This window comes from Gekko japonicus, unplaced genomic scaffold (genome assembly GCF_001447785.1).
Source record: "Gekko japonicus isolate JY-2015 unplaced genomic scaffold, Gekko_japonicus_V1.1 scaffold1116, whole genome shotgun sequence".
In the NCBI taxonomy this organism is placed as follows: Eukaryota; Metazoa; Chordata; class Lepidosauria; order Squamata; family Gekkonidae; genus Gekko; species Gekko japonicus.
Genome location: NW_015172590.1, coordinates 68601 through 85173, shown reverse-complemented (window position 1 = coordinate 85173; position 16573 = coordinate 68601). Strand labels below are relative to the sequence as shown.

Genomic DNA, 16573 nt, shown 5'->3' with positions numbered 1-16573 from the left:
CTTGCTCAGAGACTTGCTACTTCCTAGGGCTGTGTCCATGTATTCTGACCTCGAGCACCCATCATCACTAGAGGCAGGGTTTGCTGGTAGTGCCGGTGTAATGGGGGACTGTGTTATGGTAGTTCGTCCTGTCTGGGGGGGTCATTCTCAGAAGGTAGTGTTGGGGGCTTCCTGCTCTGCCTCATGGCTGCCGTCATGTGGGTTCTGCAGGGTTCAATCTCATTCCCCATTCGATTTAATATTTATATGAAGCCAGTGGCAGAGGTCATCAGGTTGTCTGGGCTTTGGTGTCACCAATATGCTGATGATACACAGCTCTACCTTTCTTTTCCACCTATTTCAATGGTGTTATTGATGACCCAAACTGGTGCTTGGAATTAGTAATGGGCTGTATGAGGGTAAACAGGCTGTAACTTAATCCTGACAAGACAGAAGTTGTCTGGGTTAGTAGAAAGGCAGACTGGAGACTTGAGATCTTTCCTGCCTTGGACTGGGGTTATACTTGCCTTGAAAAGCTAGATTTGCAGCTTGGGAGTGCTGCTTGACAGAGTAGTCACCTTAGAAAACCAGGTGGCTGCGGTGGCTTGCTTTTGCCCCGCTTTGGCTTCTGCGTCAGCTGTGTCCATACCTGGTTCAGTCAAATCTAGCCACAGTGATCCATGCTCTAGTTACGTCTAGACTGCAATGCGCTGTATTCAAAAATTGTTCTGAGACTGTAGCTAGGGCAGAATGCTGTGGCTGGACCGCTGGTTGGGAGCAGATGAGTCTGATACTGCAGCTGTGTCCCCAGGGATGTATATAGTTGGCCCTCGGGCCGTTTGTCCCCCGTCCTTGTTATGTTCGTAATAAAGCGTGCTATGCACTACGTCGTCATCTGTTGTTTCTCCATGCGGCACCCCACTACTTAACACCCATCAATCAAAGGAGCTCATCTGGTGGGTACATGAGAGGGGCCTTTTCACTGGCAGCCCCAGAGGTTATGGAGCAGCGTCCCCAGAGAGGTGTTCCTGGTCCCTGCACTTTTAGTTTTCAGAAGATAGTTAAGGACAGTTTTATTTAGGACAGCATTTTGATTTAGTTTTTATTCATTGGCAGTTCTACATGGATATTTTAAATTGTGGTCTTTTTATGTGTATTTTATCATTGTTTGTAAGTTGCCTTGAATTCCACAAAGTGGAAAGGTGGCTAATAAATCTTTTAAATAAATTAATGAAATTGAGCATCACATGCATGTGTGATGTCACTGTGTCTGTGCAGTGATGCAAGGGCCAGAGCATGCTGAGACATGTACCGCTTAACCTGACTGGTGTGCCACAACACTTATCCAGGCCCCCTCAGAGCCTAATTGCCCTCTTCCATGTAAGCCATTCTCAAACAGTCTGGAGGCCTTTTGCATAATAGAACAGGTGTGACACCTGAAAATACTGCAACAGTTTTGCCCTTATTATCTATGGAATATGATGGTGCAAATTCGATCGATTTTAACTTTTAGGCAGAGTCAGATTGTGTATGTACAGGTGATGGACAGCTAATAATACTGAAGTTTCCTGCTGTCTGGTTCCCCGTGACGTTTCACAGGCTGAACAGTAATGTCAGACGTTATACAAGGAAAAAGATATTGGTGTGACTGAGGGTCAAACTGCATGTTCTGTGGATTCTGGATAATTGGATTTTCTTCGTTAAAAAAAAGCTACAGGAGTGCTCCTCTCTAATGTAAATGGGGGCTGAAGCAATAAGGGAGGGTTAATTTCTCTTCCCTCCCAAGTAATTTGCTCAGTGGAAATCCCCCCACACACACACACATCAGCTGCTGCTAACAGTACAGGAAAAAAGACGTGCAAAATTTCCCCACTGCTGCATTCAATAACAGTCAATGGGAAATCTCCCATCTACCATGTAGTTTGACCCTCCCACATACCTGCTTTCTCCGTTTAGCAGTAATGTCTGATGCCACCATCAGCCTATTGATAACTTGAGATGTAGATTGCAGAAAAGAGTTTTAAAGTCACCAGTATTAGTATTAAACAAGACGGGGACCCGCGATACTCGCGGGGGGGGGAGAAGAGCTCCTCCATTCCCCCCACTCGATCTCCCCGAGGAGGTGGCGGCGGCGAGGCTGGTCCTCCCCCCGCCCGCCCGGCTCCGAGGCGGAGGCGGAGAGGCCGGTCCTCCCCTCGCCCGCCCGGCTCCGAGGAGGCGGTGGTGGTGGCGCGGCGGCGGCCCCCCCAAGTGCCCCCGGAGCGCTGATTTAGCGATCCGCACTCCGGGGGCAACTTGGCTATTAGATATATAGATTCACCATATTTCTACGGCTTCTCTTATCTGAAGGGGAAAAAATTACTTCTCTGTCTCCTGCAGCGAGGTGCTCAAATTCTGCACACCTATGCAATTTTCAGTTCTCATCCCTGAGAGCTTCCTATTTGCATGATACTTCCAGATACAAATGCAACTGTCTGATTTCAAACTTGATTTGGTAGGAAATTGATGATGACAGACTAACTTGTACAGTAAATAGATCTCTTATGCATGTCTTTGGGCTGTATGAATTAGTATAAGATGATAGGATGAATTATTGTGTAGGAATTTGGAGGGCATTATTTAAGTTGGAGATGTCATTTGTTCACTCACTGGTTCTATTTTTTTTCCTTTCATTAAACCACAATGCTTTCAGGAGGCTGAAGAAATTAAATCAAATGAATTGGATGTAAAACTCCGACTTACGAAAGGAGAACTGGAAAAACAACTGCAGGAAAGGTCTGATCATCTAGAGGTAAGGCCTGTTCTTTGCTTTGATGTTGTACTTTAACAAGGATTAAATATCACTGCAAGTTTTTCCTGAAACAGTGAGGATGGTCCAGATGCTAACTAAGCTATAAGCTTTGTTAACTGGAATCTACAGAGAGTTGCCCATTAAAAGAATATTCTGGTTAACAGAGCTTTTACCCAGTGTACAGGTGAATTACTTAGGTGGCATGCCAGTTGTGACTGACTGGCAAGGGTTAATGCCTCACAGAGTCTGAGAACTGACATTTGGGAACTGACAGTTGAAGAAGAGACAGTTTAGCGCTGACTGAGGACTGGGAAGGAGGCAAAGAGGAGTGAGAGGATCACAAAAGATCCCCATTCAAGCCTAAAAGGGACAGAGCTAGTGAAGGGAAGTAATCCCTGCCCCATGAAAAGGGAGGGAGATAACACTTTAAAAAGGAGTGATCCGTGGTCTGTATATATAGAAGGATTTGGGGAACTTTGTTATACATTCCCGCCTTCTAAACGTGAAGTGTCAGTGAAACTCAGAAACCTATGTTTGCAAATTAAAGCAGAAACTGAAAAGAGAGCCTCTCTCCTCAAAATTTCAAAGACCTTGTGGAAAAAACAAAAACAATTACTTGTTGGCGACATATTATCTGGATTTAGTGTGATTACAGTGGGAAAACCTATGAACTAAAGAAATCAGATTTACCAAACCCCAAATATTAAAGGAGAATTGGTATAAAATAATATTTTTAAATTGTATCTCATGCCCAAAGACATTGCAAAAACTAATAAAGGATATAACGGGAAGTGTAGGAGCCATCAGAGCACAGACGCAACATTCTATCATATATGGTGGACATGCAAGAAAGCAAGAAAATATTGAATAGAAATACATGAAGAAATGTAAAAGATACTAAAACTTAAGTTTGCAGTGGACCCTAAAAGTATGCTATTAAATATTCTACCAAGCAATGTCACAAGAAAACACAGTGAATTGTTTAACTATATGGTGACAGCGACAAGGGCAACGTTTGTGACCAAATGGAAGGCAGAAAAATGCCCAGAACTGAAGGAATGGAAGAATAAATTAAATGTGTGATAATGGCCAATATGTGACAATGGCAAAATTAACATCATAAGAACATAAGAGACCGATCTCAGAATTTCAAGAAAAATGGAAAGTATTTTTAATTATATAGCTGAAAATCAGGATTAAATTGTTAAAACAGAAAATGATAAAAAGAGTCAGGGAAAGTTCAAAGTTAAACAGAAGTGAAAAATTAAGAGTATATATAAGTAAGTTTTATGCAAGTAAGTTTTGATTTACAAATGTATGAAATAGATTATTGTAATTTACATTTTGTCTATGTAGTTTATGTTTTATGTATGTATGATTTAGATATTGTAGATGATGTATGTAGAAGATTATAGATGACATGTTTATGCAAGGTGACAGTCTGTCGTATATATGATCGTCATTGATTATTGTATTATTGTATATGTTAATATCTATTTTTGTGTTTGTATATGTTAGTGTTTGTAAATTAATAAAAATTCAAAAAATATAATAACATGAGGGTCTATGTTGGCCATAGACCAACAAATAAGAAGAAAATAAATATAGGGTTGCTCAGCAAGCAAGAAAGAAGGGAAAAAAGGGAAAATACTGTGTGTGAGGGAGGAAAGAGGCCAAGATCGCCATACCAGTTAACAATTTTTTTACTGCGTCTAGCAAAAGGGGGACAGGACTAATTTTCCTCAAAACCAAATTCTGTGTTTTGCATTGTCCCCTTTAAAGGTACATCATGCAAAAATAAAAGAACTTGAAGATGTGAAGCGAACATTTAAAGAGGGTATGGATGAGCTGCGAACACTAAGAACAAAGGTGAGGAAGGAGCATTTCTTATAGCCATGAGGAAAATCGAACACAAGGATAGCTAATCCTGTAAATGTGTTTTCATGCATCTGAATACTGTATTTATATATCTGCAAAATTGACTTCTAAGACCCCTAAGAGTTTCATCTAATTGTGGGTGTCCATGACGTGCTCCCTTCCCTGGGATTATGTTCTAGAAGCATTTATAAAGTTGTTCTATAAGGGTTGTTGTGCTGATGATATATATGGTTCCAAGAACTATCATAAGCAATAACCTTAAATTATCCTGATATCTTGTTTCCTGTATGATGCTGCTAACTGTAGGGGTTAAAAATTGATCAATTAGATCCAGCCTAAATTTTCTATTAGTAGAAAGCACATCCATTGGTAGAGCAGAATTTTCCAGTTTCCCCCCGATACAGCCTACTGATCTCCCCCAAATGTTGCTTCTGATGGACCATGGACCTTGTAGAATGGTATGAGAAGGAAATTGGAGTCTGTAACAGGATGGGGGAATCACTGGGAATCCCTCCCCTTTGTATTAACAGAAAAGCACTGTGTTCCAGTGTAAGAAGTGCTGAACAGTGCTTATAATTTTGGAAACTTGATCAAAAGGTCTGCTAGTTGAGTCCAAACAAATTGGCTCATCTATCCAACTTTAGCTAACAAGGGATGAAGATAGGGTGGGTTTTCTTTCTTTAACTTGGAAATCCAAAACCTGTAAAAGAAACATCCAGTTATGCTTTTGTCTCAGCACTTCCTCAAATATATAAAACTAGGGAGCAAAGCTCCTTGTTGCGTAAGACAATGGGCCCTACAAAGGTAGGGACTGTGGGTGGAAGGAAGGAAGGATGGAAGGAAGGGAGACAGAAAGTCAGAAAGAAAGACAGACAGAGAGTTAGAGGTGGGGAGAGAGTAAGAGAATGATAAAGAAAGGAAGTGTGGGGGGTGAGATAGAGAGTGAAAGAAATGAAGGGAGGGGGGAGTTCAGTGAAAGAAAGACAGGCAGACTGCAGCGAGTCCCAGAGAGCCTGTAGGAGGGAAGGTAAGAAAGGAAGGGTGGGAGAGAAAGAGGGGCCATCTGTCTTGGCGGGCTGCCGGGAGAAGCGATGCCGTGGGTGGGGGGTGGCTGGAGGTGCTTCTCCCAACCATCTGTCTTTGCCGGCGGCTGGGAGAAGGGGCGCGGGGGGTAGGGGCTTTTGAGAGCTTCTCCCAGCCATCCATCTTTGCGGGCGGCCGGGAGAAGCGACGCCGGGGGTGGGGGTGGCTGGAGGTACTTCTCTCGGCTGTCTGTCTTGGTGGCCGGCCGGGAGATGCAGCGTGGGGGCCTGGGGAAACTGGCGGGAGCTGGGGGGCGCTGCTTCTACTGGGGGGGCAAGCCGGGCGATCGGTGGCTACAGGCATCGCCGGAGGGCTTCTACTGGGCGCGGGGGACAAGGCGGGCGATTAGCGGCTACAGGTGCCGGCGGCGGGCTTCTACTGGGCACGGGGGGGCAAGGCGAACGTAGCTCACCAACTCAGAAAGTGACGGCTGGCAGGGCCCTCGTCGTCCTCGTCCTCACTGACTCAGAAAGTGGCATCTGGCAGGGCCCTCGTCGTCCTTGTCATCCTGCAATGAAAATGGCGTCTGGTGACTTGTGAGGTGAATTTTCGCAGGCAGTGGTGGTGTGGGGGGGACCGGGCTTCTATTTCTTATTGGTGGACATACGCTAAGTAGCAGTTCCACCGTCCAAACACTGTTGGTGCGCATCAAACGTTGGACAGCACTACAGCTTTATATATAAGGGACAGATTTCTTCCTGTGCCCAGATAATTGCAACAGGGGGAACTAAAATTAGGAACAAGCTGACAACATGAGATTAGGAAAAGAGACAAATAGGCCACCTGACAGTGATCTGATTGTCCCAATAATCTTTTTATGACGCAAGCTGCTAATGAAACCTACCAGAAAGAATAAATATAACATTTATTGTAATATGTCCTGTTCATTATTAGGTCAAGTGTCTAGAGGACGAACGGCTGAGAACAGAAGATGAATTGTCAAAATACAGAGAAATTATTAATCGCCAGAAGGCTGAAATTCAGAATCTTCTGGACAGAGTGAAAATCATAGATCAGCTTCAGGAGCAGCATATGAAGTGGGTAGTTGGGTTTTGTTGACATTATTGGCTGGATCTCTACAATGTGTTATTCTTTTCTTATGTAATTTTTCTTACGATAAGTATTTTTATTGGGTTTTCACAATCATGCACATATCCATAACCATATTTTAATATAACTCCAGTTAATTTACTTATACTTTAAATACATTCTTGATAGCAACATATCAACCAAGTCAGTATAAATTTCCCTTCTAGTCACTCACTAAATAATAACATTTTCAAATACACACGTCCAATACTAATATTTGTTAAGAGTCACTTCACTCCTTTATAAATTATTAAATATAACAACCATTTTGAATTCACATTTTTCTCTCTTGACAGGTTACTAACAAACTTCCTACTAATTCCCTTCACTCTCTATAGAAGACATATATCATATATTGCTTTAGTTTATTTTTATTTATTATTTTATGTTTATTATTTTTAATAATTATTTCAAGATTTTCCTTGTTTACCTCCCTACACAAGTCAGGATTGTCCTCAAACCATAACTGATATACTACTTATAATTAATCTTTCACCAATAGGCAGTATGTTCTCCATTCCTTTCCTGGATTTTCCACTTCGTATATTTCAATTAAAGTTGTCCATATATTTATGCACTTTTTTATATATTTTATAAATCACACCCCTCTTCTGTCTAATTTTTCGCCTCACATTTTTAAACACCTTCTCTGCTACTACTACTTCCTTCTTCCTACCAACACCTTTCATTTTTACCATTATTTTCTCTATACTTACAGCCTACCTAATTCATTTCAAATTACACATTTTCCCAAGATATTTAGAGGTAGCACGAAAAAAGCCAGAATAACAAACAGACAGAAAAAAACCAACAATGCAGAAAAGTTTCCCCATTACTTACATTAATTTATACCACCACCCTTTAAATCATATCTACTAACCCTCATCAAACAAAACTCTAATCTATTCAATTCATTTTTTCACAAAAAAATGCTCTAGTCTATTCCCACAATCAGCCAGAGAAACACAATGTATATAACAATTCATATAATTTAATTTTCCTTCTATGGATCTCATATTTCTTTTTCCCCCATTACTTAAAATAATTCATACCACCACCCTTTAAATCATATCTACTAAGCTCTAATCTATTCAGTTCATTTTTTCACAACAAGATGCTCTATTCAATCCCTTTTCCACAATCAGACAGAGACACAATGTGTATAACAATTCATATAATTTAATTTGCCTTCTATGGATCTAAAGCTTCTTTTTCCGCAGTCGCATGTCTACATGGTTTTTCCCTTTACATAGTTGGTACATCACTTTTAATCTCTCCTCAATATTATCCGCACATTCATGCTTCCAAGCCATTTTATCCTTTTTAATCTTCCACATACATTGTCTCTGCCTTTCCCTTCTCGTCTTTCTCTTCTTTCCATACGAAAGTCTTTGCACCTTTCTTCTTATCTTTTCCCTCTTCTGCTGGCTCCTTTTAGTCATTTTCTCATTTTGCCTTGATGTCAGTAAACATAGCAGTCCCGCACCTTTCTCTTCTTGTTTACACCCATCAATCCTCTCTGAGCTCTGTACAACTTGTTCTTGAATTTCAGCTCTCTCTGGCACCGTAAGGGCTTCATGTAAATTTACTAGTGCTTGTTCAATGCCCCTTTGTATTCCTTCCTTCAATACACTTAGAAATTGTTCCACCGTCATCTCCTCAACTAACATATTTTCATCCATATCTACAGTCATTTTATCAATCTCAATAAACCTGTCCCAAGAGAATAACAAATGTTGCCCCGAAAAAACCCCCAAAGTTTTACTCCATGCTTAGCTTCTTCCCTCTTTCTTCCTGGCTGCTTTTCCCCCCTTCCTTTTGTAGCATTCAATTTGGGGATAAATCTTCTTCTTTAAACCTAAAGACGCCTGTTCTTACAAATCTGTAATCTCTGTTTATGTTGCTTCGTTTTAAAGTCCACGCAAATTTAAGTAAAAACAAAACGGGAGGCAGCAGCTATAGAGAACATGGCGACCAAATTCTCATTCACAATCCGCTCTTGCTTCCAATCCGCTCTTGCTTCGGAGTAGGAAGTCGACACCCCCCCCGCGTTGCCAGTCACAGGAGGGGCCACAACAGCACCCCCCGCTCCAAATCTTCCTCCAGGAGATCTGGCGGGGCTCTCCTGAGCTCCGGGAGGCCCCAAAAAGAGCAGAAAAGAATCGGGCGTCTCAGAGCGTTCCGAGCCCCGCCCGTCGCTGCGCCGTGCCGCCGGAAGTTCTTATGTAATTTTTCTTGATGCAGCCAAAGAATCTATGTGTAATCCAACCACTGCTGTATATGTTATAAAGGTAACTTAATGCTATAATCTTGAAACTATCTTTCATAGTTGTTTGACATTTCTAGGGTTAGTACTAACTTTAACCCAATGGAAATATTTCTAATTTAATATCAGAGTAATGACAATTTGAGGTCATGAAAGTTGGAAGGGGGAAGCTATAGTTTGACTAATCAGGATGTTAATATTAAAATCTACAGGCTTACGCTTTGAAGTTGCTTTTAATGTCCTAGGGTACTGAGCATAAGGAATGCAAGTGTTCAGTAGACATTCTAAAACCAGAGTGAAATGCTGGCTACAGTATTTACCCTTTGATGTGGTACTTTCAATGTGCAGTTTGCTTAGTCTAACCAATCACAGGTTGGAGATGTTAAATTGGGATAACTTTATGTATCCTGCCTTAAGCTCCTTGGGGGAAAAGTGGACTACAAATATAATTAATATAATAAGTAGGTATATTTTAGAACATTATTTAGTACATCCTTTTCCTCCTGCCCTGTCAGTGACTCACCAAGAATTTGTCATTGTCTATTGCCCTGACACTCATATTAAATCTCAGCCTATCTACTGGCTTGTCATCATTGTCCTCTTCCTCTTTCATGTATTCATGTCACCCTCCTCTTTCTTAACTATGCGCCGTCATCCTGATTCTTTCTCCAGCAATTTTCTGATCTCTCTGCAGGGCCATAGCCAGTGGTGGCGCTTTAGGGGCTGTTCCCCCTATCGATTAAGAGGAGCCCCAGCACCAGCCAGCCAGTGAGTTGGCTCTTGGAGAGCTCTCAGAGAGCCAACTCACTGGCTGGCTGGTGTAGACGCAATGAGCCATTGGGGCCAACCATTCTCTAGTGGCCCGCCGCAGCACCTCTCTGTGTCTGTGCCGGCCCATGTGTCGGCTTTCCGAGAGGTCTTGGAGAGCTCTCAGAGATCCAACTTGCTAGCTGGCTCACAGGTGCAGACACAGTGAGGCACCAGGGCAGGCCATTAGAGAATGGCCCACCCAAGCACCTCATTGTGCCTGCACCTGCTTGGAGAGCTGAGGAGGAAGTCAGGCAGCAAGTGCTACTTGCTGTCCTGCTGCCTGGCTGCCTCCTCTTTGGCTCTCTTCGGAGGAGACCCATTCGTGACATCACTAGTGATGTCACCACATTGGGGACCACAGTGCCCCCCCCCCAAATCCCCACCACAAAAAACTTCCTGGCTATGGGGCTGTCTCTCGCCTCTTAATCACTCACAATAAGAAGGGCCTTGCTGTCCCATCTTACTGGTATGTGTCCTGCCTTAGGTGGAAGGAACGTCTTAGGTGGGAGGAAGGCTTCAAACTTTTCTCAGTGAAGTGGTAGGATGCATACCACTGACCTAGCTCTTGATGCTCATATTAGCCACAACTGCTTGTGGAAGGAGGAGAGGGCAATTTCCCTCTCACTGCATCCTCCAGTCCCCATTTCATGATCCTGTAAGTCCACTGACCCAAGCAGGATCAGTTGGGGGTGGGTACAGATGTTTGCAATGGGAAAGGGGAGGCAGGAAAGTTATCATTTATGCAGTGCTCTGCTCATGCTGCATATGATACAGGCCATTACTTACACCTTGATGGGTTCTGTTGACTGTTCCTTTAAGGAATGGAAGGAATAGAGTATGCAACTGCTTTCCAAGTTTGACAACACCTAATTATAGTGGGCTTACTTCATGAGTACAGCCTTTTAAAATCCAAAACAATCTTAACTTGTGGAGAACAGAAATACAATCATCTGACTGCAGTCTTGTTCCCATATGGTGTGAGTGACCTGGGGTTTAAGGACTATTCTTTACTTTCTCAGTGTTGCACACTGAATACAGGCATCACATTATAAACAGAAAACCACCCACACAGCCCATTGCACTTGTAAGTGATAATTATCTAAGATGTAGCAATGGTTCAACAATTATCTAACTCCCTTAGGATTTGCAGGACTCAACATTCACATTTCCTCAAATATCACTTGTTTCCAAGCATCACTGCAGCTTTAGCTTTTTCTAGGAAATGTGCAGTAGCACTGACTTAAAGTTAAATACATGCAATCAAGACAGTGAACTACAACACTTGATTTCTCTTTGCAAGTAACAATTTGTGAAGTAAATAGTAAATGTCCCCCAAGCAGTAGAACAGCCTTCTGCAAACTTTGCCCTACCAAGCTGGACACAGCTCCTCGACCATTTAGGGTAGCCCCACCAGGCACTCATTAAGCTGTTTTTTCTTTCTTTCTACCTGTAACTGCAGAAGTCAAGCATCTAGCAGGCCACAATAAACAGAGCAAGTGAGCTCTGTTCAGCTTGGTGGCTTACAGACCTGGAGTGTAGAACAACCAGAAAATGAATTTTTGAATGCCTAGTTTAAAGTCTTCTCACCTCTTGAATGTCCCCATTTGATTCCACAGAGATGACCAAGAGATTACTTCCTTGAAGGAAGAAGTGGACAGCCTCAACTCTCTGATTGCTGACTTCCAGAAGGATATTGATGGCAGCCGCAAAAGAGAGTCTGAGCTATTAGTCTTCACTGAGAAACTGACCAGTAAGAATGCTCAGCTACAGTCAGAGACCAACTCCTTACAGATGCAGCTTGATAAACTTACCTACAGTGAGAGAGAATCACAGAATCAGCTGGAACTTGTGAGACAAGCAAGAGACGAGCTGGTAAATTGAAATGTTGATTATTGTTAACTAGGAATAAGACCCGTTGTGAAAATAAATACAACGTGCTCTAGAAAGAGGCTTTGAGCGGGTACCCTGGCCTAGGGCATTCAGCATTAATTTGCTGTAGTGACCTCAGCAAGATATAATGACACAGAGCTTACTGTTTTCTCTGCCATTTGAAGAGCAGTTGTAATTCTGAGTGATCTCCAGCCGTCCCCTAGAGATTGGCAACAATGATTCCCCAGGAGAAAATGGCTGGTTTGGAGCGTGGAGTCTATGGCATTATACCTGTCTGAGGTCCCACCCCTCCTCAAACCCCACCCTCCAGGCTCCACCTCTCAAATCTCCAGGAATTTCCCAACCTGCAGTTGGCAACCCTATCCTTCCCAGCCAACCATCAACCTACCTTTATCTGCCCCTCTGACTTCAGCTTTCTATGTCCCCACAACCACCTGCAGCCTCTACCTAGGAAAAGTAGTCTTTCTCCGCAGTGGGGACCCAAGCAGGAGGGAAGCAACCTCAGCAGGGTATAATGATCGAATGATAAAAGGGTTGGAACACTTTCCCTATGAGGAAAGGTTAAAGCGCTTAGGGCTCTTTAGCTTGGAGAAAAGACGACTGAGGGGTGACATGATCGAGGTTTATAAGATTATGCATGGGAAAGAGCAGATAAAGAAAGTGGAGAATGGCAGCAACGGTTCCCCAGGAGAAAATAACTGCTTTAGAGCGTGGCCTCTGTGGCATTCTATTCAGCTGAGGTCTCTCCCCTCCCCAAACCCTGGCTTCCGTAGACTCCACCACAAAATCTCCAGGAATTTCCCAACCTGGAGCTGGCAACCCTAGTCAGGACTGGCCCCAATGAGTTCCTCACAAAGGCCTAGAAAGGGCCTCCTGCCTTTGCCTTTTTACTGAGAGAACAAAGCTTGGTTGCTTAGCAACAGCCACTGAGGGAAAAGTTAGTCCCACAGGAGCCAAGCAGGAGAAGTGTCTTCGTCAGGAGAGACAGCCATTTTGGCAGTTAATTCTGATAGGGAACAGTTGCTGAGGTGGCAGTGGGCGGGGAAGAGGAGCGAGCCAGCACCCAGCCAACGGCACACGAGTACTCCTGATTGACGGTTGATGGGCCATGGCTGGTGGAGCGCACAGCACAGCTAATGGGAGAGCTGGAAGGCACCAACGCATTAGGGCAGTTATATATATCAGATAATTCAGTGTGTATTTTTGCTCAGGTTGCAGACTTGTATATGTCAGTACTTATTGATGCCATTTCTGCTGTTACCTAATAACTAATCAGACCAACAATTAAATCATACAAAACAATGTTAAAAAGATTAACTATTAACCTTAAAATAGACTGTTTCACAGTTAATATGTGCAATACAACTACATCAACAAGCTAGAGAGTAGTTGGAAGAAGCAGTTCTAGAACCCAGAGAAGTCTGGGTAGATTAAAAAGAAATCACCTGATGGTGCAAGCAAATGGATGCAGGAAGGAATTCCACAAATGTGGTTCCACAAGAGAGAATGAGTGCCTCTTGTAGAATAACTTGAAAGCTGAGCACCAGCATCTCCTTGGTTGTGGGGAAGTGTGTCTGTCTTGTGCAGAATGTGCTGCTGAGCACTGCTCATGTCCCTAAGACTTGGCTGAAGACAGCTAAACCAGTCTTCCACTTCACTTACAGTGGCTGCATTAATCCTCTGTATTCCGTGACCCTTCAAAGTCCACACCAACAGTAATAGTGCACTAAGTGAAATAGGAATTTAAAATGTATTCTTAAATTTATTACACTTTTTAATTGCTTTTTGAATTATGCACAGTAGCACACAATTAAGTATGTTTAAAATAACAATTTTTTGTCTACTTTTATCAATTCAGGTACATAAATTGCAGGAGGAGGAGCAGCATCACAAAGACAATGCTGAGAAACTGCAGACTGAGCTGAGTGCTCAGCAGAAAGCATTAGCGGACGTGAATACTCTAGCCGATGAACTGAAAGATGAGTTGACTACTCAGAAGCGAAAACATGCAGCAAATCTTAAAGACCTCACCAAGCAACTTCAGCAAGGTTAAATTTTCTCCGTTCTTAGTTTTTGTGAGATTTAACATGGGGTTGAAACATCAGTGTTGCATCAAGGATCTTGTGTTCTGTTTTCTTAGCACGAAGAAAACTGGATCAGTTTGAAAATGGCAACTATGATAAAGAAGTCAGCAGTATGGGAAGTCGTTCCAGCTCATCTGGTAGGCACTTTTGTTAGACTTGTCATTTGTTGCTGATTTAATTACTAAAATGTATAGTTTTAAACTTTGTTTTTCAGTAGCTATTAACAATTTTCTGTGGGGTGTGCAGTCCTTGAACCTATGTTTGTTACGCGTTCCTTGTGGACCCCATCCCAGTTAGACAATCTGTTACATATTTAACCAGCCATTCCTCCAAGAGTTCAGGGCATTATCCATAGTTCTTTCCTTCTTCGTTTTATCCCCACAATAACCCTGTTCAGGGCATTATCCCTGAGTTCCAAGAGTTCAGGGCATTATCCATAGTTCTTTCCTTCTTCGTTTTATCCCCACAATAACCCTGTAATGTAAATTAGTCCAAGAGAGCATGACTGATCCAAAATCTCCCATAAATTCATTGCTAACCCTCTGTCACACTCATTCTAATCTAACATCACTACATCATACTAACTCCATAATTACATCATGTGCTGATTTGTTAAATGCTTTACATTTGTTATTGATTTAGTTTGTATTCTGCCTCCTTAAACTTGCTCAAGGCAGCTCACATCTTAAACAATAAAATACCAACAAGTAATAAAAAAGAGAAGCCTGTAAAAACAAGGCGAGACCATAAAAAGCTCAATAAAAAACCCCAGGGCATAAAAGCAGCATAAAACAAACAGAGCAGTCTGACATAGTACTGATAAAATTCATTAGTTCAAAGCCTGCGTAAAGAGAAATGTTTTGCCCTGGCACTTAAAAGGAATTCAAGTAGGCAGCAGGCAAACGTGAAGGGGGAGGGCATTCCAAAGTTGAGGTGCCACCATCACCCTGTGTGTGGCCAGGGATTTATGAGTTAATCTGTATAATGGGTAGTTTATAACTAAATAATGGGCAGCTTATAACTGTGATCACCCGTGAAACAGTGATGGTTGATTTACCTACTCTAACTCCTATTCTAGGTCTGCAATAGTATGCATTCAGTTATGGTAACTAGAAAGTGAATGAAAACTGAGTTTAACTGTTCTGAACCCTCATGGACAAGATGCAACACAGTTGAAGGGGCAATCAAGTGATTGCCTTTTAAGCTGTTAGCTGTTGAGAGCCAGCGTGGCATATTAGATAGCGTGTCAAACTGAACCTGAGAGAACTGGTCCGAATCCCCATGCCTATACCATGAAAGCTCATTTGGTGACCATTGGCCAATCACATTCTATCAGGTTAAGCTACTTCACGAGTTGTGAGACAGTGGAGGGCAGAAGGATGTTCTAAGCTACCTTGAGTCCCTATCAGGCAGAAAAGCAGGGTATCAATATATCTAATTCTCAGCATTGCCAAATTTGTGGCTACTTAACTCTTCCAATAACAGCAGCGACACCTCTAGTTTAAAGAAGCAATACGCCATTGAAGGTATCGCCAGGAAACCCTAATAGTATTGCCAGCCTTCAAGCCTTGATTGCTGTCAGTAAAAGGCAAGGAGAAGGGGCAGGGCCCTTTCCAGGGCTAATTTTGCCTTTGAGAGAGGACTCATTGCAGCCAGGCCTGGCAGCAACTACAAGGCAAATTGATATCATGCAACTTGCATGACTTACGCAGGCCCAGTTGCTTGCTACTGTCCAGCAGCAGCTACCCCACAAAAATAGTGTTGTACAGTGGTTACAGTTTAGGACCTGGGAGTCTGAGGTTTGAATTCCCACTCTGCCAGTTACACATTCTCAGCCTAACAGACTTCTCAAGGTTGTGGTGAGGATAAAATGGAGGAGAGGAGAATGGTCCCCATTGTGGAGAAAAGTGGTGTATAAATGAAGTTAATAATAAATATAGCTGATAAAGGGGAGATTGGTAGGTGGGTGGAAAGGAGAGAAAGAAGCAGGGAAAGGTAAGGACGTGAGGGTTGCCTGGAGAAGGGCAAGAAGAAATTCCTCTTTGATTCCTACACTGGCTTCCATTTCTCCAGCCAAAAAAGTGTGACATTCCAGAATTTTACTTGGAACTGATTTGGGATGACACTTTACAGGAATGCTTTTGACAATCCTGGTGACCATTTCTGGCTGAAGGAGAGACAGAAGGTTGGGACAAGAAAAGGTAGTGACCAGTGTTCCCTCTAAGCTGAGTTAGTGTGAGCTAGCTCACAGTTTTTTAGCCTCCGGCTCACACATTTTTGTCTTAGCTCAGGAAAGATGGCTCCAGAGCAAACTAATTTTATGCAGCAGCCAAACTACCTGCTCACAACTTTAATGCCAGTAGCTCACAAAGTAGAATTTCTGCTCACAGGACTCCACATCTTAGAGGGAACATTGGTAGTGACAGACACAAATGTTATCGGGTTGGATCATGTAGAAAAGCTCATGCAAGGAAGTGGTGAAACGGATCTTCTCTAATCTGCTTGTTCTGAAAGTGCTTTCTGAGCACTGACGAACATTCATGAGAAAAATACAACACAATATGAGAGGCTGCCGTAAGGGGGAAGAACTGGGTGAAATGGCTTCTTCCTAGTGGTGGCACAGGAGGGAGGAGGATCGCTTGATTGCCCCTTCAGTTGCGTGGCATTTTGTTCACTGGCGTTCCCAGACCCTCAGAGAAGACC

The 16573-nt window shown here is 42.8% G+C and overlaps 1 protein-coding gene across 1 annotated transcript in view; it reads left to right on the top strand.

Moving 5' to 3' along the window:
• Positions 1–16573, top strand: part of CCDC186 (coiled-coil domain containing 186) — a 57127-nt gene that overhangs the window by 36196 nt on the left and 4358 nt on the right. Inside the window, exons 8-13 of the mRNA XM_015421499.1 lie at positions 2672–2770; positions 4553–4639; positions 6626–6768; positions 11513–11768; positions 13645–13834; positions 13927–14007. Of these exons, the coding sequence (XP_015276985.1) occupies positions 2672–2770; positions 4553–4639; positions 6626–6768; positions 11513–11768; positions 13645–13834; positions 13927–14007 (856 nt within the window). The remainder of the gene's footprint in view (positions 1–2671; positions 2771–4552; positions 4640–6625; positions 6769–11512; positions 11769–13644; positions 13835–13926; positions 14008–16573) is intronic.